Here is a 20,592-nt window from a genome sequence, read left to right on the forward strand (position 1 = left end):
ATCACAACTTGGTTTGACCTTGACACGGTCAACAAGGCACGCATATTTATTATCTGGCTTCAGAGACAAGATCGGCGACAACCTGAGTCAGGGTACCAAGGGCAAGTAGTGAGGATAGAGATCAGTGATGAGACTGTCAGTAGTAGTAGTTTTCAATGAATTTAACAGCTGTGAGTATGGCAGCATTCAGTTTGTGCAGAGTGGATGCCCAGTTGTTGAATTCTAACTCCTTTCTCAATTATATTACCGTCAGGGTTGAGTCACAACAATAGCACTTCCAGCCCCTCCCACTGGCGGTGTTTGAGATCCATCAGTGTAGATGGTCTGTGTGATATTATCATCAGTCTGTAGGAGTGTGTATGTGTTCAAAAGGGCTCTCAATTTGGCAGTCATGTTGGAGATAAATGCTTTATAATTAATTTTAGGCGGATACGTCGGTGTTGTGATATCAGAGGAACTGTCCGCCAGGGTGGCAAGAAGCGCTGTTGTGTCTTAACTTTGTACAGGTGGTCTAGTCAAAATATCTTCATATGTGTGTGGCTATGTAGTTTGGATCCATTTTAGACTCAATGGTCCATAGTTCATACATTCTAGCAATTTTAAAGGAAACAATGTTATCAGGATCACCACACCCAGAAGCCTCAGGACTATCCTTGAGAGTTGACTTCAATTATTCTATCTTCAACACTGGGTATACCTAGTTCTTTCCTCATATTAGTGCTTTAGTGCTCTTAGGACATCCTAGGATAATTCTGAGGGCTTTATTTTGCATTTTCTCGAGCTTGTCAACGCCTTTCATCTCACGAATGACCAGGGCTGGTGCGTGGTAATCTATCAGAGATCTTATATAGCCTAGGTACATTGTTTTAACAATTCTAATATTAGCACCATAATTGAGCTGTACCCACTTCTACACACTTCTAGAGTCTCAGTCTGTCAGTACATTGGCAGGTTATTGTTGTATAGCGGGTAGGGTACAAGGACGGAAACACCAAGATATTTAAAGAAGAAACATAGTCAATAGTGTTACCTATCTTGGAACTTGAGGGCCGCGTTTGCAGTTACCAGCTTGTTTATTGAACACCTTAGTTTTGTCGGTGGAGATAATAAGACCGAGAGTGTTCTGAGCTGCGTAACATACATGGTTCAGGGTGGTTTTGCATTTACGATGAGTTTAGTATGTATAAGAATATCATCAGCATAGCTGATTGAGATATTACTGGGTTATCTGGTATTAAAATTTAATAATGCATTCCTTGGAACGTTAACGAACAAAATTAGGGCTAAGTACTCCACCTTGAGGGTACCAAGTTGCATATCTTCTTCACTTTTGTAACCCTGAAGCAATTGTGGCCCTTCTGTTGGTTGGTACCCTTATCAGTGTAACAGCCTACCTCCTATATCCATTTGGCTAGTTCATGCAATATCAGTTCCTATTGGCAATATCCAAATGCAGCTTTTAGGTCAAGAAATGTACGAATTGTATCTATTTTTCATCACCATGCCTGATTGGGAATGTGGTGATGCAATTATGTACACCTTTACCATGGGTGAGACCATTTTATGTTAGGAGACATGTGTTCTCAGTTCTATCTAGAGTCTGCCAGGCATCCTCTCAAAGGTTTACAGGCAACAGTTGGTGATATGGGACCCAGGCATCAGGCTGTCCTGGTTTCGGTATTAGTACAATACTGCTGGTCCATGATGTGGGTAGTTGACCTCGGCATAGATCATAATACAATACCAACAATGGATTGCCTGGCACCTGTAGTAGTCTGGCACGATGTTGAAGGTGACTCCATCCTCTCAGGGAATGGAGCCTACCCTGGCGGGGCGGCGATCAAGCTCCCAGTCAGTATATGGAACATCACTCATAGTGCTGTTTGCCCAGCATAAAGTTAATAAGATTACTTCTCTCTACAGACTTCGCATCAAGGAGTTCCCGAGTCCTAGCTGGTAACATGTCATAGCTCGACTTTATAGGCCCACTTGTTATTAGCTCATTCGACTTTACACTGCAGAGGGGTTTGGATGGGGCAGTGTCTTCTGTTTTTACATCTGATTATGTTTATGTCTTTCCAGGCTTTGCTGAGGGATGTGTGTTGGTTCAGACTGTGACTTATATCTCCCATGCATTTTGTCTGAAGGTTCGTTTTACGTTCCTGACAGCAACAAGGGAAGCTTGATACAATTGTAACATTTGGGGTGTTCCTAAATTGTCTGTAACCCTTACCCACCCTCCTGACTCTAGCCCTGAGTTTTTTCAGCTCCAGGGTCATTCCTCTATAACACTGCTGTTGCCTGTTCCCATTATGCTGACCGTTTTCTCCTTTTTTTGGTGGAATCATTGTTGGTAGAGTATGCATAAGTCCTATCCTATCAGATCGTCGCGACTTTGGTAATTGTCGGAAGCTTGTAGTCCTTCATACCAGTCATGGATGAAGTCTATGAACTGGCTTTCATGTTCTTGCTTGACTGTGATTCTACGTCTGTTGAGTTTACCACCAGTGGGGGTGTCATTGGCTACATGTATACTAGCTTGGATTGGGCTGTGGTCAGACATAAGATCGGTGACAACATCAGGAAAGAAGCTATGAGTTATGTATGATAGATTAAAGCCAATACATTTTGTCTAGACCCCGCCATAGATGTGTGTTGGTTCATTGTACCTATAATTTGAACATCTTCATATGCTGAAGTAGAAGAGATAAGTCTCCTACCATTAGTGTTAGAAGTTAGTCACCTAATTTCTTGTGTCTAGTATTTCAGGTCACCCATCAGGACAGTGGGCTCAGTGTGTAAAAGTCTGGGAGATCTGTGTACTCAGAAACTAAGTCGAGGAGCATAAGGCGTTTAGCCGTTGAGTGTAGAGTTGCCCAGGTGGAAGCACGTTGAGTGTGGAGTTGCCCAGGTGGATAGTGATCCCATGGTACTGAAGGGGGTGGGGCTGGTGGGTGGGGTTGGGGTGTGTGAGGTGGGGGTGTGGGGTGAACTGGGTCAGAGGTGGAGGGTGTGGGATGAACTGGGTCAGAGGTGGAGGTGTGGGATGGACTGGGTCAGAGGTGGGGTTGGGATTGGGTGGGGGGTGTGTGGTGGGGTTGGGGTGGTGTGGGGTGGGGTGGGTGGGTGGGGTGTGGGTGAACTGGGTCAGAGGTGGGGGTGTGGGGTGAACTGGGTCAGAGGTGGAGGGTGTGGGATGAACTGGGTCAGAGGTGGGGGTTGGGATGAACTGGGTCAGAGGTGGAGGGTGTGGGGTGAACTGGGTCGTGGGTCCAAAACAACGCTCCTTGTCACCCTCTCCTTCCCTCAGCAGTCGTCTCTCTTATGTTTCCTTCAGTAAAATTTATTCTATTTTTACGACGTCTTATTTGACTTATTATTGTTATTTATTTTTTAACAAAGACCATTAATAATTCATATATTTGTAGTGGATCTATGTATGGGGTCAGATAGAGAGAGACTCCACAAGATAATCCAAACCTAACCTAACCAAGGCTAACCAAACCTAAACTCAAACCTAACCTAACCAAGGCTAGCAATTACCTCCACTAACCAACGTATAAGCCTAACAAAGCTAAAATTGTCAATAAAACATTAAGGCAAATTTCAAGACTATATTTACATAGACAAATAATACAAGGAGTACATAACAATACAACATAATACAACCTTTAATTAAGAGGTCACCATTGTGGATATGAGTCGTTAGCCCTCAGAGGTCGTTAGCTCTCGGAGGTTGTTAGCCCTCAGCGTGAGCCATTAGTTGTCTCTGTAAAAATAAATATTGTATGAAATTGTATTATTGTATAGAAGGTCCACAGGTTAGGTTAGTGTTAGGATTGTGGTGGTGTGTTGGTGGTTGGTTGTGTGGTTGTGTGGTGGTGGTGTGTTGGTTTGGTTTGTGGTTGTGTTGGTTGGTCAGGTTGGTTGTGTCGGTGGTCAGTGTTAGGTGGTGTTAGGTCAGGTTAGTTGAGTGTCAGGTTAGTGTCAGGTCAGTGTTAGGTTAGTGTTAGGTTAGTGTTAGGTTAGTGTTAGATTAGGTTAGGTTAGTGTCAGGTTAGTGTCAGGTCAGTGTTAGGTCAGGTTAGGTTAGTGTCAGGTCAGGTTAGGTTAGTGTCAGGTCAGTGTCAGGTCAGTGTTAGGTTAGGTCAGGTCAGGTCAGGAATGAGGTAAAACTTGTAATTTCCAGTATATTTTATTTACCTGATTTATTTTGTAATTGTATTTATTGTATTTTGTTATTTTATTTCTTGTGTTATCATCAATTAAGTTAATTTAGATGTATATAAAGACTTAGGCTGTGATATAATGGATCTGTAGACATTGTTTAGTATGGGGGTGACCCTGTGACCTCTGATCTGTGAGGGTGACCTGTGATTGAGCAATGGAGGTGATTTGAGACCTATTAGAGAAAGAGAGAGTGAGAGAATGAGAGATAGTGAGAGATAGAGAGAAAACACCTCCAAATATCTGACCTTAAGAGGCGCCATGATGTTTACAGCAGACAACCCCAGGGATCTCAAGAGGACTAGAGGAGGAGCGGTACTGTTGTAGAGGCGATAGAGGCCGTCGATGGTCGCCAAAGTCGCCACGTTGTGTCTCTGACGTTCACTCTCGTACTGGTGAAGGATTTGCTCGTCACCTGTTGGCAGAACGTTGGAATTGTGAAGACTTCGAAAAGGTAAATAATATTGGAATTGGAAGATAAATAATACTGGAATTGTAAAAACTAAGAGGCAAAATAATTGTGGAATCATAAAGACTTTAAAAGAAAACCAAAACAAATCTGCTACAGTAAAATACAATAGAAGATAAATTACATTAAAAAAGATGAAAATACAGACAATTAAGAAACAAATCAATTACAGCTCCTCCCTGACTTACGGCCACCTCAGTCGTGAGTCAACCCTTACCGATGTCGGCGCCGATGAGGACGGCATTCTGTAGGGTGTCGGTGAGAGTCGCTACGTCACCGAAGCCCAGGTTGACGCCCTGACCAGCCAGTGGGTGTATGCGGTGAGCTGCGTCCCTGTGTGAGAGGTGAGGTGTAGGAGTGTGTTTGGGGTTAAACTTGTGACCTACACTGTGTCTCTCTCTCTCTCTCTCTCTCTCTCTCTCACTTACCCTATAAGAGCGACCCTGGGGGCGACGTAGTGAACAGCATGACCCAACCCCAAGGGGAAGGATCCTCTGGTGCCGGGGACTATGGCACACACACTGGGCGGTAACTGGCGGACGGCGGCACCGCTACGAGGGGCGATGGTCTCCAGGAGGGTCATCCATCGCTCGTGAACCGTCCGGATGATCTCATTACTGCTGCTTTCATCCCACTGTCAGGGCGATGTGGATGTTTGGTTAGGTTTTGGTTAGTGTTTGGTTGGGTTAGGTTACTGTTAGATTAGAGTAGTGATAATTAGTTGGGTTAAGGTTTTGATTAAGTGTTGGGGTTAAGTTAAGGGCTTAATCTGATTTAAGTTGGGATAACAGGTGAAATAGGGTTAATCAGGTGAACCAATTACACTCTAATACTCACAATTGCCCTATTAAGTGCGTCAGTAAACTCCTCGTCTGTAAGCTGGTGTAGTTTCTGAGCTTGTTCCTTCGTGGTCGACCAAACGAGGGAACTACGGTCGTTTGATAGCTGTTGAGAGAGAGACATAATTATAACAATCTCATACCAACAGTCCCCCCTCCTCCCCCTCCCAAGGCACACCCAAAAGTGGAGCCCCCCCACCCCTAAGGTACACACACCCCCAGAGAGTGAGCGTCAAGGCCAATTCAGAAGCGCTGGTTTGAGCCGGCATGAAGGTTTAAACCAAGGAGCGAGCCAAGATTGTCAGTATTCAGAATCGGATCCGGGATTAGTCGATCCTGGCATTAATCCAGCCTGTTGGAGGGATTAGTCGATCCTGGCATTAATCCAGCCTGTTGGAGGGATTAGCGGTCAATACACCATTCAGGATAGGAACCAACATGAATTTTGACAGAGTTTTCAGGCGATAATTGTCAAATGGAGAAATTTTACAGGTAGAATCTTATTAATTTGTATAATAACTCACAATTTAGACAATGATATAGGTTCAGTAAGGGTGATTTCCTTTATATTTTCCATCTACTTGACAAACCTATTGGCTATGGTTGACCTCGCCCAGTCATCACCTTTGAGATTCTTCACAACGTATAATTTACAGATTCTGGTTAGTCAATGATTTACGGTGATGTGTTTAAAACGCTTTCATGTTTTGGCTCCATGTAAGTCAAGCGGGTAAATTGTAAACAACATTGATGCTTCTTTGTGTGTTTTGATTTGCGGAAACTATTAATTCTTTTGGCGTTTTGATTTACGGAACTATATTCTTTCTGTGTTTTGATTTACGGAAACTATATTTTTTCTCTGTTTTGATTTACGGAAACTATATTCTTTCTGTGTTTTGATTTACGGAAACTATATTTTTTCTGTGTTTTGATTTACGGAAACTATAAATTCTTTCTGTGTTTTGATTTACGGAAACTATATTCTTTCGATATTTTCGACATACCGTAAATGAATCAATGCTGAATGCTGTTTGATTGGCTGTCATATTGGTGTGCCTGAAACACGATTGGCTGCCATAATAATGTAACTGAAACATAATTGGCTGTCATAATAATGTAAATAAAATGCGATTGGCTGGAATTTCAGTGTTCGAATTCTGGCTCGTAATCGAAGAGAGTCCAGACCCCAAACTCAGACCCCAAACACCAAACTCAGACCCCAATCACCAAACTGACACCCCAAACTCAAACACCAAGCTCAGACCCCAAGCTGAATCCCAGCCTTAGAGAGCTCGGGGCAGAGGTCAACAACACTTACTGGCAGCAGAGCGACGGGGCCAGTGGGGAGGAATCTCTGCCAGGCTACTGTGTTGTCTACTGCCTGGGGGGGGGGGAGAGAAGAGACCATCGTTACTTAAATAGAGACTGGGGATAGATGGATAGATAGATGGATAGATAGATAGATAGAATAGTTAGATAGATTGATAGACCTTTATTCAGTAAGATTGTAATATTTATAAAAAATATTTCATATAGTACAATAAGTCATATTAGACTCTAACCTAACCTAAACTTAACCTAACCTACCCCTAACCTAACCTACCCCTAACCTAACCCACCCCTAACCTAACCCACCCCTAACCTAACCCACCCCCAACCTAACCCACCCCTAACCTAACCCACTCCTAACCTAACCCAAAACAGAGTAACAACCTTGCAACATTGCCTTACCTCTGACAATTGCAACGTTGCCACAATTCCCATTTGGTCGTACTCCCAGCCCAGGTATTGAGAGCCCATGGTCTGTCTTACTAGAGATTTGGCACCATCGGCTCCTATCTGTGAGAAAAAGCCAATCAGAACATGTGGGGGTCAATCAGAAAACATGGGGGCCAATCAGAACACGTGGAGGTCAATCAGAACATATGGGGGTCAATCAGATAACATGGGGGTCAATCAGAACACATGGAGGTCAATCAGATAACATGGGGGTCAATCAGATAACATGGGGTCAATCAGAACACGTGGAGGTCAATCAGAACATGTGGGGGTCAATCAGAACATATGGGGGTCAATCAGAACATGTGGGGTCAATCAGAGGTAACATGGGGCCAATAGAAATATGGGGCTCAATCAGAACAAACAATAAGGGGGCCAATCAGATCATGGGGTCAATCAGAACATATGGGGGTCAATCAGAATGCCGAGGTGACGTCTCGAACAACAATAAGAAATCCATTTATCTGGTTTGGTTAGGTTAGGTTTTGTTAGATTAGGTTACGTTAGGTTCTGTTAGATTAGGTTAGGTTACGTTAGGTTTTGTTAGATTAGGTTAGGTTACGTTAGGTTTTGTTAGATTAGGTTTAGCATGGTAAGGTTAGTTTAAGACAATTTAGGTTAGGTTAATTTGATATGAAATAGATCAATTCAGTGTTTGGATGTTATTGATGAAACAATTGAAAAATATGAAACAAATACCACAACTAAACTAGATGAAATATATCACTGAAATATTTATAAGTTAAACCGACCATTTTGAAACACTTGAGTTCAGGAATTAAATTACAGTTCCTCCCCGACTTACGACGGGGTTAGGGACCCAAATCCAGGTTATAAGTCAAAAATTCTTAAATAATACATAAAAAAATCTAAAATGGTTGTCTCTTTTTCTTCTCAGCTCCACAAAACTCTCACTTTTAACCTTGCCAGATATTTTAAAGTGAAATACAAACGAGAATTTTGTCAGTACACAGCGCGATCACTGACGTCGGGACTCGAAAATACGTAATTTGACTACATTTTGGTACGACTAAAGCGGTCGTAAGTGCGGGTGGACGTAAGTCGTGGAGGAGCTGTATACAGTATAGCTTATCTATGATTGTATAGACTCTGGAATTAGATTAAGAGGGAATTATTTTCTAGTTAATTGTATTAATTCTTTCATATACTTTATCAGAAGACTACTTAATTTGCATTTATATTGACCCCTTGTGTATGGGGTCACCTCTGAGCTGAAGAAAATAGGAATTTTAGCTGGAATTTTAACGAGAATTTAAAGAGGAATTTAAGCAGGGATTTAACAGGAATTTTAGCGGGAATTTTAGCTGGAATTTTAACGGGAATTTCAGCAGGAATTTTAGTGGGAATTTTAGTAAGAATTTAAGCAGGGATTTTTGCGGGAATTTTAACAGGAATTTTAATGGGAATTTCAACAGGAATTTTAACGGGAATTTCAGCGGGAATTTCAACATTTCCAAGACCATAGACACACCCCTAGACCTGAGTATCCCAACATTAATCCACCCCCCAAAACACGTCGGGGTAAACAAACTAACCCTGGCCCCTAGAGTACCATACCAGGAGATCCGCGGAGACTTTTCTGCCGTCGTGGAGACAGACGGTCACTCTAGAGGAAAGGTCGGACGGTAGGTCGTAACATTTGACCTTTGTGTTGTACTCCACCTGTTGGGATAATATTAATTTTAGAATTTTTGGATATTGTTGTTAGCTTAGATTAGATTAGTTTAGTTTGGGTTAGGTTAGGTTGGGGTTAGGTTAGGTTAGATTAGGGTTAGGTTAAGTTAAGTTGGTTACTTATTGACCTAGTAAGGCATCATCAACCACTCCACCCACTCCCACTCAACCCACTCCCACTCAACCACTCACTCCCACACCACCCACTCCCACTCAACCACTCACTCCCACTCCACCCTCTTCACCTCCACATGCGCTGGCACTTGCTCCTTCAGGGCGTGGAGGATGACGTCATTCTCGACTATGTGAGCGAGGACTTCTGATTGGTCGTGCTCGTCGAATGTAATCATCGCCTCGGAACACGCCTCCCACACCTGTAAGAGTGGGTACTGTAAATAACTTCACACACCTGTACGAGCGGGTATTATAGGCTACTCCACACCTGTAAGAGTGGGTACTGTAAGCTACTCCACACACCTGTAAGAGTGAAAACAATGAACATATACGACTCCCAATTCTGTCAAATGAGGTTCTGTCCAAGAGAATTCTGTCCAAGTGAATTCTGTCCAAGTGAATTCTATCCAAGTGAATTCTGTCCAATGAGGTTCTATTTAAGGAATTCTATCCAACCCCCAAACAACTGACCCACCCCCATACCTGCATCCGTCTAACAGCCTGAGCTCGGATGCCCTCGATGTGACCCCAAATCCCCAACTTGCGGAAGAGTTTCTGTGTGTGGCCGCTCAGAGCACACACGCGGTTAGTGAATTCTTCCGGTAGCTTCCAGGGTTTGTTTGGGGTTCCTTCCAAGAGCAGGATCCGTCTGTCGCTCAATGTCTTATTCTGGCCTGAAATATTGACGGTGTTAATAATAATGATGATGATAATAATAATAATAATAATAATAATAATAGTAATAATGATAATAATGATAATAATAATAATAATAAAATAATAATAATAATAATAATAATAATAATAATAATAATAATAATAATAATAATAAAAATAATAATAATAAAATAATAATAATAATAATAATAATAATAATAAAATAATAATAATAATAATAATAATAATAAAATAATAATAATAATAATAATAATAATAATAATAATAATAACTAACAATAATAATAATAATAATAATAATAATAATAATAATAATAATAATGAATATGACACAACTATCTATCTATCTATCTACTGTATCTATCTATCTATCTATCTATCTATCTATCATAATAAGTCAATAAACATCATTAAATTCACCTAATGAGGAAGCCATAGCCAAGCCGACCATCCCTCCCCCAGAGACGACCACATCATAGTGCTCCACCTCTCCTCTCTTCTCCCTCTTCTCCTCCTCCTTACACGTGATGCACCTCCCTCTCAGCTCCTCCCGCCTCACCAGGTGCCGGGAAGCCCTCAGTAGCGGGGAGAGACGTGAAGACAGGTACATGGTAGAGGTGGTCAGAGGCTTTGTTTACATCTGAGACTTGTGTAACCTGGAAATAATTAACTTTTATCTTATTATTATAAAGGTTAAAATATCATTAATAATCTTTAAAATAAACTTAAAACTAATAAAAAATATAATAATATATATAAATATCTTAAAATAAAAGTAAAATTAACTAATAATTTAATGATTTTGATTAATTAATGTTTTTTATATGATACGTAAATAAAGACACCAATATTGCGATTCATTTATAAATAAATAAATAAATAATTATCTTAGTTATATTTTGTTAAGGAAATATTATATATAATCTATCATATATAATAAATTATATAACTATTAATAATATTTGTAAATTAATTATCATAAAAGTCGTAAATTTTATCTTATCGAATCGCAATATTAAATACATATAAATAACTAATTAGAATAAATTATATATAAAAAACAATTAAATAAAAACAATTAAATAAAAAAATCTTAACAATAATAATAGTCGTTTGTGGTGATAAATAATCTATATAAATAAACCAATTAAAATATTTCTATGGGGTAAATTATTAAATAAAAACCAATAAAGAATAAATATATAAAGATTTAATTCAAGATTTATTAATAATTACAATAAACTAATGATTTAATAATAATAATAATAATAATAATAATGTTTTAGGCTTTTGTAGCAACACCAGCTGGGCGTGTATAATAAAAACAATGTTAATAATTACCCCGAACAATATATAAAACCATATATATTAAACTAAAAATCATATATATTAACAAAATTTAAATATAATAAATAATAATATATATAATTTAATAGTTTAAGTTGAATTTAATAATTATATAAAAGTTTTTTTTGGGTAAACTTATTTTAAAATCGTGTTCGTGGTGATAAATAACATCGACCATCATGCCAACAATGTAAACAAAACTACCAAAGAGGGAAAAAAATTACATCCTTATAATTAACAAAGAAATTACCTCTATTTTAAGGTTATTTACCGTGATTGACGTATCTAACAGAGGTAGTAAATCACCGTGAGGATATTAAGGAGAGACTGGTGAGGATAGCAACCATGCCAAACACAGCAGAGGTAAATAAATAAGGTTTATTGTCTTGTCTTCCCACCTGATGGAGATTTATTTAACCTTGATGTTTTATGTTTTTTCTCTATTATAAACAAGTAAACAATATGTCGTTGTTTACATGTTGGTTGATTGATAGAGTATATTTTTGTGGTTATTTCAGTTTTTACAGATTTAAAATTGGTTAAATGAGACTCGTGATATAAGGTAATATATTTATTATTTTTTTTTATTGTTTTTCTCTATTTATAAACAAGTAAACAATATGTCGTTGTTTACATGTTGGTTGAATGATTGATTATATTTTTGTGGTTATTTTAGTATTTTACAGAATTAAAATTGGTTAGGTTTAGGTTTAGGTTAGGTTAGGTTAGGTTAGGTTAGGTTAGGTTAGGTTAGGTTAGGTTAGGTTAGGTTAAGGTTAGGTTAGGTTAAGGTTTTGTCAAATTACGTATTTTCGAGTCCCGACGTCAGTGATCGCGCCGTGTACTGACAAAATTTTTATCTGTAATTCACTTTAAAATATCTGGCCGTTAGTCAAAAATTCTTAAATAATACATAAAAAATCTAAAATGGTTCTCTTTTTCTTCTCAGTTCCACAAAACTCACTTTTAACCTTGCCAGATATTTTAAAGTGAATTATAAACGAGAATTTTGTCAGTACACAGCGCGATCATTGACGTCGGGACTCGAAAATACGTAATTTGACAAAATCTTGGTACGACTGAGGCGGTCGTATGTCCGGGTGGTCGTAAGTCGAGGAGGAGCTTTATATGCATCATTTATAATCATTTCCCTTTTACAATCATGTTATTACCAGCATTAACAATATGAAATAATTTATTGCCTCAATGGTGTAAGGATCATTTCTAAATTTACTGACTCATTCATATCTGCAGTTTTTTCCTTCAAATATATTTCTATCATAATTTCACGGGCTGATAAATTTTACCGCGGGCACACCTGACCATCCCAAGGGCCACACCTGACCATCCCCAAGGGCCACACCTGACCATCCCAAGGGCCACACCTGACCATCCCAAGGGCCACACCTGACCATCCCAAGGGCCACACCTGACCATCCCAAGGGCCACACCTGACCATCCCAAGGGCCACATTTAGCCTGAGGATCATGAGTTTGATGCCCCTGGTTACTCTAAGGCAGTGGTTCATAACTTTTTTTGAGTCACAGACCCCTTTGGGAAGCTGGTGAAAGCTATGGACCCCCTCCCTTGAAAAATGCACATAAACACAATTCTACATGCAATGAATATACAGTACTTTATTTTATTGAAAATTCTTTGCCTCATACAATCTTAACAAAGAATTAGGTTTCACACTTTTTTTATGCCAAAATTAATGGCCACTCCATACAAAAAATGAAATCCAATCATCTTGTGCAAATTAAACATAACAAAACTTTAATTCTGCTCAAAAGTTCATTTCAATGTGAAGGTGAATGTTGTTGTTTGGTTTGAAGATAAAGGTTATATTTTTATCTGACCTTCACGGACCCCCTCAAGCCCATCCATGGACCCCTGGGCTAAGGTGACTTATATGCCTTGGGGGTTATTTACGCTGTATTATTTGATAACGTCGGTCGCTATAAAAGAGACTCGTGGTGTTATTGTTGTTTTTATGCTGTAATGCTTAACGATGTCGTCTTATGCCAACGAACGACTCTAGGTTAATACCCCAATGAGATGAAGCCTATAATTGCCGTCGTGTCTATTCATTATAATGGTTAACGACGTCGACTTATGGTAACGAGCATCCTTACAATAATACCCCAATGGAATGAAGATTATAATTGCCATCGTGGTTTATTAGCGGTAATGCTTAACGACGTCGTCTTCTGGTAACGAGTGACTTTAAAACATTCTTTATTTGTCGATAATTTGTCCGTGTCTTCTGTTAACCTATAAAATGGCGGAGGAATTTCAATTTATGTGTTTTGTGTTTTTCGATGCCTTTGTTAGGGTAAATAATGGTCTGTGCTCGCTTAATGGATGTCATGTTTGGGTTTAAGTAATGTGTGGGTTAGGTTAGGTTGGGTTAGGTTAGGTTGGGTTGGGTTGGGTTGGGTTGGGTTAGGTTGGGTTAGGTTAGGTTCTCGACCGGTGGATAATTAAATCTCAAATGAGCAACACGAGATATCCGGGCAGGTTATGGAGGTGTTTGTGGATGGATAAAATATTCCAAATCGGAAATAAGAATCCGCACTCTGTTGCCAGATGTACAGTACAGGCTCCTCACTTATCGCAAAGGTTACGGCACGAAGCTCGTTGCGAATATCAAAATTGCAAATAGCGGATCAATTTCTCCCGGAAGAAATAATGTAAATAGGGGCGATATAGGCGGTCCCGGCCGTCAGATTTTAACACTTATTTTACTCGATATATTTAGAACAATAAATAAAGTCATAATAAACATTAATAATAAACACTTTGAGTTTATTAGGAGTATATGTTTACATGTACAGTAAACAGAGGTACCTTACATGTGTGAGTGTTTATGTGCGTACGTGTGTGTGGTAAGTTTTATAACGTAGGCGTCGGTGAACCTCGTCGTCTTCTTAGCCGTCGGTGGTGCTACAGACCCGGCCATCTCCTCGATCTTTTAACTATAGAATGCACCGTAGAGAGCCAAGCCATACACGCGTCCAATCACCGGCGTTCCTTCTCCTTGTTCGTGTCATTTTACGATATCCAATTTTGCGTCCAACGTAACTGCCGCGCGTGATCTCTTAGCAACATCGATGGGAGTTTTAGTAACTGGTCGCTTAGGTATTGTTAGATCACACAATACACTCGCCAGCTCGTGTGAGACCGAGGCGAGCTGGAGCGTATGGCGGAGGAATACGTACACACGCTGTCCAACGGTACACATAGAAAATCTAAAATGGTCGTCTCTTTTTCTTCTCAGCTCCACAAAACTCTCACTTTTAACCTTGCCAGATATTTTAAAGTGAATTACAAACGAGAATTTTGTCAGTACACAGCGCGATCACTGACGTCGGGACTCGTAAATACATAATGTGAAAAATATTTAATACGACTGAGGCGGTCGTTTGTCCGGGTGGTCGTAAGTCAGGGAATACCTTACTATTATAGTTCATTATATGGAGGTTTTACATCTAACGAACCCTTGATATAATGGACTTTCCTCTCAGTATAGTTCATTATATGGAGGTTTTACATCTAACGAACCCTTGATATAATGGACTTTCCTCTCAGTATAGTTCATTATATGGAGGTTTTACATCTAACGGACCCTCGATATAATGGACTTTCCTCTCAGTATAGTTCATATATGGAGGTTTTACATCTAACGAACCCTCGATATAAAGAACTTTCCTCTCAATATAGTTAATAGAGGTTTAACTGTAATTGGCTGTTAGTAACCATTGTTATAATTATTCATTACATAAATACAGTCATGTGTTTTGCCTTTGTTGATCTTGTATATAAATACAGTGGGGTATGCTATAACGAACGGATCCTACTACGAATATTCCTATAACGAACGGTTTTACCTATAAAATTGAGAATGCTATAACGAACGCAACTCCTACAACGAACGCGGATGAATACGGGACTATTTCGCCTGGCGCATGAATATTGTTGTACCGCGACCCACAACAAGAGCGTCAGGCGCCATCTTTGTCTCATTGTGTAGCCAGTGCACCACTGTTATTGTTGAAATTTCGTCTTTTGATGTGGAAATTTGCGTTATTTGTATAACTATTTTGTTATACAAGTATACAATTGTAACAATGAGTCGTCCAAAGCGAGTGAGAAAGCTAATAACCCTTGAAACTAAGAAAGAAATTGTAAAGAAACGTGAGAATGGAAGAAGCATTGTGAAACTTAGTGATGTATGGGATGACTAAATCGACTAATGTACGATTTTGAAGAATAAAGAGGAATTAAAAACTGTGCAAGTGGCTAAGGGAATCTTTAGACTTAGCAAAGCAAAGTGTAATGTGATTGAAGAGATGGAAAATTTACTCTTAGTGTGGATAAAGGAAAAAGAAATGGCAGGTGGTAACATTAGTGAAGCTATAATTTGTGAGAAGGCTAAACAATTGTTTGAGGACCTTAAAGCCAAGACTCCCAGTGGAAGTGATAGTGATGTGCCAGTGTTTAGGGGTACCTGCATGCTGAATAACACTAAGGTAAGATAAAGTTCCGTATTTTTTACATTTTCCACAGAATTTTTTCAGTGTTAGGCGGTTGTATTTGGGGGCCTGGAACGGATTAATCCTATAACGAACGAATGCTATAACGAACGAGGTTCTGGAACCAATTACGTTCGTTATAGCATACCCCACTGTATGAGCTTTAATTTTAGCTGTGGTTAATATTTTTAGCTTTTATTAGTCTGTTTATTAGACTTTAGCTTATTAGCCTTAAATAATAATAGTCTTTTATTTAGCTTTATTAGTCTGTTTATATATTAGACTTTAGCTTACTAGTCTTAAATAATAATAGTCTTTTATTTAGCTTTTATTAGTCTGTTTATATATTAGACTTTAGCTTATTAGCCACACTTGTTTTAAATGACTTTATTATTATTATTATTATTATTATTATTATTATTATTATTATTATTATTATTATTATTATTGTTATTATTATTATTATTATTATTATTATTATCATTATTATCATTATTATTAGTTTAGCATCATTCATTAGTCATTGTCTTTCCTACAGGTATTCATGAAGGTACGTTAAACAACCTCGCTAGTAAGTACCCGCTACCTGCCTCCTGACCTCTGTATAACGAACTCTCTCTCTCTCTCTTAAAACGTCGATATAATGGACTTTCATCTCTATAGTTCGTTAAATAGAGGTTTAACTAAATGCATGTGTGTGTACTGCTGCCACATTACCCCCGCCCCCCCCCTGTTGATTTTGTTGCAATTTACTGTTTGATATCTTGTTGCTGACCGTGGCCTGACCTAACCTGACCTAACACTGACCTGACCTGACCTAATCTCTCTCTCTCTCTCAGTAAAGTAGTAGTATTGTGTGTGTATATGAAGCACTTGTGTGTATTCTGGATGTAGACGTCACGTTTATGTAATAATAATAATAATAATAATAATAATTAACGGTTTATTGAAAAAGTTCTGCAGCCCAAAGGCTGAAAATATACATTGGACATAAATGACTTATTACATACATTGGTGGTTTAACAAAAGCCTTCATTAGAGAAAGGTAAAGGAACATACAGTGAACATACAGATTAATGTAGGTGTTGAACAGCAAACACGTAGTGTAGTAACTCCCTCCCAGATGGTGTTAGGAGGGGCCTCACGTGGTTTAGTAATTTCCTCACAGATGGTGTTAGGGAGGGACCTCACGTGGTGTAGTAATTCCCTCACAGATGGTGTTATGAGGGGCCTCACGTGGTGTAGTAATTCCCTCACAGATGGTGCTATGCGGGGCCTCACGTGTGTAGTAATTCCCTACAGATGGTGTTATGGGGGCCTCACTTGGTGTAGTAATTCTCTCACAGATGGTGTTATGAGGGCCTCACGTGGTGTAGTAATTCCCTCACAGATGGTGTTATGCGGGGGGCCTCACGTGGTGTAGTAATTCCTCACAGATGGTGCTATGCGGGCCTCACGTGGTGTAGCAATTCTCTCACAGATGGTGTTATGAGGGCCTCACGTGGTGTGTAATTCCCTCACAGATGGTGTTATGGGGGGCCTCGTGGTGTAGTAATTCCCTCACAGATGGTGTTATGCGGGGCCTCACGTGGTGTAGTAATTCCCTCACAGATGGTGTTATGCGGGGCCTCACGTGGTGTAGTAATTCCCTCACAGATGGTGTTATGAGGGCCTCGTGGTGTAGTAATTCCCTCACAGATGGTGTTATGGGGGCCTCACGTGGTGTAGTAATTCCTCACAGATGGTGTTATGGGGGCCTCACGTGGTGTAGTAATTCCTCACAGATGGTGTCTGTGCGGGCCTCACGTGGTGTAGTAATTCCTCACAGATGTGGTATTATGACGGGGCTCGTGGTGTAGTAATTCCTCACAGATGGTGTTATCGGGGGCCTCACGTGTAAGTAATTCCTCACAGATGGTGTTATCACGGGGCCTTCGTGGTGTAGCAATTTCCTCACAGATGGTGTTATGAGGGCCTCCGTGGTGTAGTAATTCCCTCACAGATGGTGTTATCACGGGGCCTCACGTGGTGTAGTAATTCCCTCACAGTTGGGTGTTATGAGGGGCCTCACTTGGTGTAGTATTCCCTCACAGATGGTGTTAAGGGGCCTCACGTGGTGTAATAATTCCCTCCACAGATGGTGTTATCGGGGCCTCACGTGGTGTAATAATTCCCTCACAGATGGTGGTATGAGGGCCTCACGTGGTGTAGTAATTCCTCACATATGTTTATCGCGGGGCTCACGTGGTGTAGTAATTCCCTCACAGATGGTGTTATATGAGGTGAGCTGTGGTCCCAGGCCTTCCTATCAGTAGACGGATTAACACATCGCTGGTTGTTTGGGTCTCTCACGGGCCGTTATCATGGTACCTGGGACCTCACTGTGTGAGGTTAACTTGGGTACAACTGTTGCTGTTGAGTTGTTCTCACTGACTTAAGCACTGTTCACCACTGTTCACCTCTGTTTAACACTGGTTTTTTTCGTTCTTCCTAGTGCTAACCCATTGAAGTAAGAGTTAATTAAGTTCTCACAATTATTTCACTTCTTAATTAAAGTGGGTCTCTCTCTCTCTCTCCTACATCCGCAGGAGTTGTGGACGAAGTTAAACTAAGAACAATTTAATCTGGAACCGTTTTGTCGCAGAGAGACCTACACCAGAGAGACACCACCACCACACACACACACACACACACACATACACACACACACACACACACACACACACCGGGCTGGCTCACGTAGCAGCTTAGAATGTTAATGAGACGCTGCTACGCCTTCACCCAGCTGCTGGCATTGCAGTGCTGTGCTGAGATGTGCTGTGCTGTGCTGAGTATGTGCTGTGCTGTGCTGGCTGTGATGTGATGTGATATTATGGTCACTGTGTTTGTTACTGTCTGGATACATACATACATACATACAATACATACATACATACATACATACATACACATATTTATACGTTACACATATATACGTACACACTTACATACGCACACACTAGATACGTGGATGAGATTATTAAATTTTTTATAATGAGAATAAAGTGAGAGGAGTCACCTTCCTTCCTTCCTTCCTTCCTCTCCTCCTCCTCCTCCCTCCTCTCCCTCCCTCCCCTCCCTCCCTCCTCCCCTCCTCCCTCCCTCCCTCCCTCCTTCCCCCTTCCTTCCCTTCCTTCCTTCCTTCCCCTCCCTCCCCTCCCTCCCTCCCTCCTCCTCCTCCCTCCCCTCCCCTCCCTTCCTCCCCTCCTTCCTTCCTCCCTCCTCCCTCCTCCCCTCCCTCCCTCCCCTCCTCTCCCCTCCCTCCCCTCCTTCCTTCCTTCCTTCCTTCCTTCCTTTCCTCCTTCCTTCCTTCCTTCCCTCCCTCCTCCTCCCTCCCCTCCCTCCCTCCTTCCTTCCTTCCCTCCCTTCCTTCCTTCCTTCCTTCCTTCCTTTCTCTCTTCCTTCCTTCCTTCCTCCCCTCCCTCCCTCCCTCCCTCCCTCCTTCCTTCCTTCCTTCCTTCCTTCCTTCCTTCCTTCTTCCTTCCCTCCCTCCCTCCCTCCTCCCTCCCTCCCTCCTTCCCTCCCTCCCTCCCCCTCCCCTCCCCTCCCTCCCTCCCTCCCTCCTCCCTCCCCCCTCCTTCCTTCCTTCCTTCCCCTCCCCTCCCTCCCTCCCTCCCTCCCTCCCTCCCTCCTCCCCTCCCTCCTTCCTTCCCTTCCTTCCTTCCCCCCTCCCTCCTCCTTCCTTCCTTCCTTCCTTCCTTCCCTCCTCCTCCCTCCCCTCCCTCCTTCCTTCCCCTTCCTTCCTTCCTTCCTTCCCTCCCCTCCCCTCCCTCCCTCCCCTCCCTCCTCCTTCCTTCCTTCCTTCCTCCCTTCCTTCCTTCCCTCCCTCCCTCCCCTCCCTCCCCCCTCCTCCCTTCCTTCCTTCCTCCCTCCTCCCCTCCCTCCCTCCTCCTCCCTCCCTCCCCTCTCCCTCCCCTTCCTTCCTTCCTTCTCTCCCCTCCTCCCCTCCCTCCCTCCTCCCTCCCCTCCCTCCCTCCCTCCCTCCCTCCCTCCCTCCCTCCCCTCCCTCCCTCCCTCCCTCCTCCCCTCCCCTTCCTTCCTCCTTCCTTCCCTCCCTCCCCTCCTCCCTCCCTCCTCCCCTCCCCTCCCTCCCTCCCTCCTCCTCCTTCCTTCCTCCCTTCTCTCCCTCCCTCCTCCTCCCTCCCTTCCCTCTCCCCTCCCTCCTCCTCCCCCTCCCTCCCTCCCTCCTCCCTCCTCCCTCCCTCCCTCCCTCCCCTCCCCTCCCTCCCTTCCTTCCTCTTGACCCATCTGCCGTGGCCGCGTCAGCAGTCTCCCCAGCCTAATGTGGACTCCTCCTTCCAGAACTGGTGAGAGACGTGAGGTGAACGTGAGGTGAACGTGGGGTGAACGTGGGGTGAGAGGTGGGTGAGGTGGTGAGGTGAACGTGAGGTGAATGAGGTGGGGTGAACGTGAGGTGAACGTGAGGTGAACGTGAGGTGAACGTGGGGTGAGCGTGAGGTGAACGTGAGGTGAGACGTGTCTGTCTGCTCATTAACTACCTAACCTTATGTGTCCACCCCTAGCTATGTGTCACACCCTTAGCTATATGTCACACACCCACATGTCTCCTCCCTTTATGTGTCACACCCTTAGCTATGTGTCACACCCCCATGTGTCACACCCTTAGCTATGTGTCACACCCTTAGCTATGTGTCACACCCTTAGCTATGTGTCACACCCCCATGCTATCCACACACCTTATATGTTTACCAGCTGTCTGCCACCCTCAGCCATTATTCACCCTCAGCATGGGCCACACCCTTAGCTATGCGTCACACCCTCGGCATGTGTCACACCCTCGGCATGTGCCA

At 41.9% G+C, this 20,592-nt stretch overlaps 2 protein-coding genes across 7 annotated transcripts in view; one reads left to right on the top strand and one right to left on the bottom strand.

Moving 5' to 3' along the window:
- Positions 1-3,600: 3,600 nt before the first annotated feature.
- Positions 3,601-10,521, bottom strand: LOC121864185 (ubiquinone biosynthesis monooxygenase COQ6, mitochondrial-like). 2 transcript variants are annotated; one of them, XM_042363194.1, is made up of 11 exons: positions 10,281-10,521; positions 9,667-9,857; positions 9,255-9,383; positions 8,893-8,997; positions 7,267-7,374; positions 6,854-6,916; positions 5,534-5,641; positions 5,125-5,330; positions 4,914-5,029; positions 4,476-4,642; positions 3,601-3,769 (listed from the first exon to the last, which is right to left on the bottom strand). In XM_042363194.1, the coding sequence occupies exons 1-11, from the start codon at positions 10,468-10,470 to the stop codon at positions 3,740-3,742; spliced, it is 1,413 nt and encodes a 470-aa protein (XP_042219128.1). In that variant the 5' UTR covers positions 10,471-10,521; the 3' UTR covers positions 3,601-3,739. The 2 variants fall into 2 exon arrangements, with proteins under 2 accessions (XP_042219128.1, XP_042219137.1); XM_042363203.1 differs by lacking the exon at positions 6,854-6,916.
- An 874-nt stretch (positions 10,522-11,395) lies between these two features.
- Positions 11,396-20,592, top strand: part of LOC121864198 (ubiquitin-conjugating enzyme E2 W-like) — a 27,824-nt gene continuing 18,627 nt past the window's right edge. For 2 of the 5 annotated variants that reach the window (XM_042363214.1, XM_042363232.1), the window contains exons 1-2: positions 11,396-11,570; positions 16,281-16,292. In XM_042363214.1, coding sequence (XP_042219148.1) covers positions 11,553-11,570; positions 16,281-16,292 — 30 coding nt within the window. In that variant the 5' untranslated portion in view covers positions 11,396-11,552. Of the gene's footprint in view, positions 11,571-16,280; positions 16,314-20,592 lie in introns of all 5 variants that reach the window. The other 3 variants (XM_042363225.1, XM_042363241.1, XM_042363251.1) reach the window with 2 other exon arrangements.

Source organism: Homarus americanus, unplaced genomic scaffold, assembly GCF_018991925.1.
Source record: "Homarus americanus isolate GMGI-L3 unplaced genomic scaffold, GMGI_Hamer_2.0 scaffold57477, whole genome shotgun sequence".
Classification (NCBI taxonomy): Eukaryota; Metazoa; Arthropoda; class Malacostraca; order Decapoda; family Nephropidae; genus Homarus; species Homarus americanus.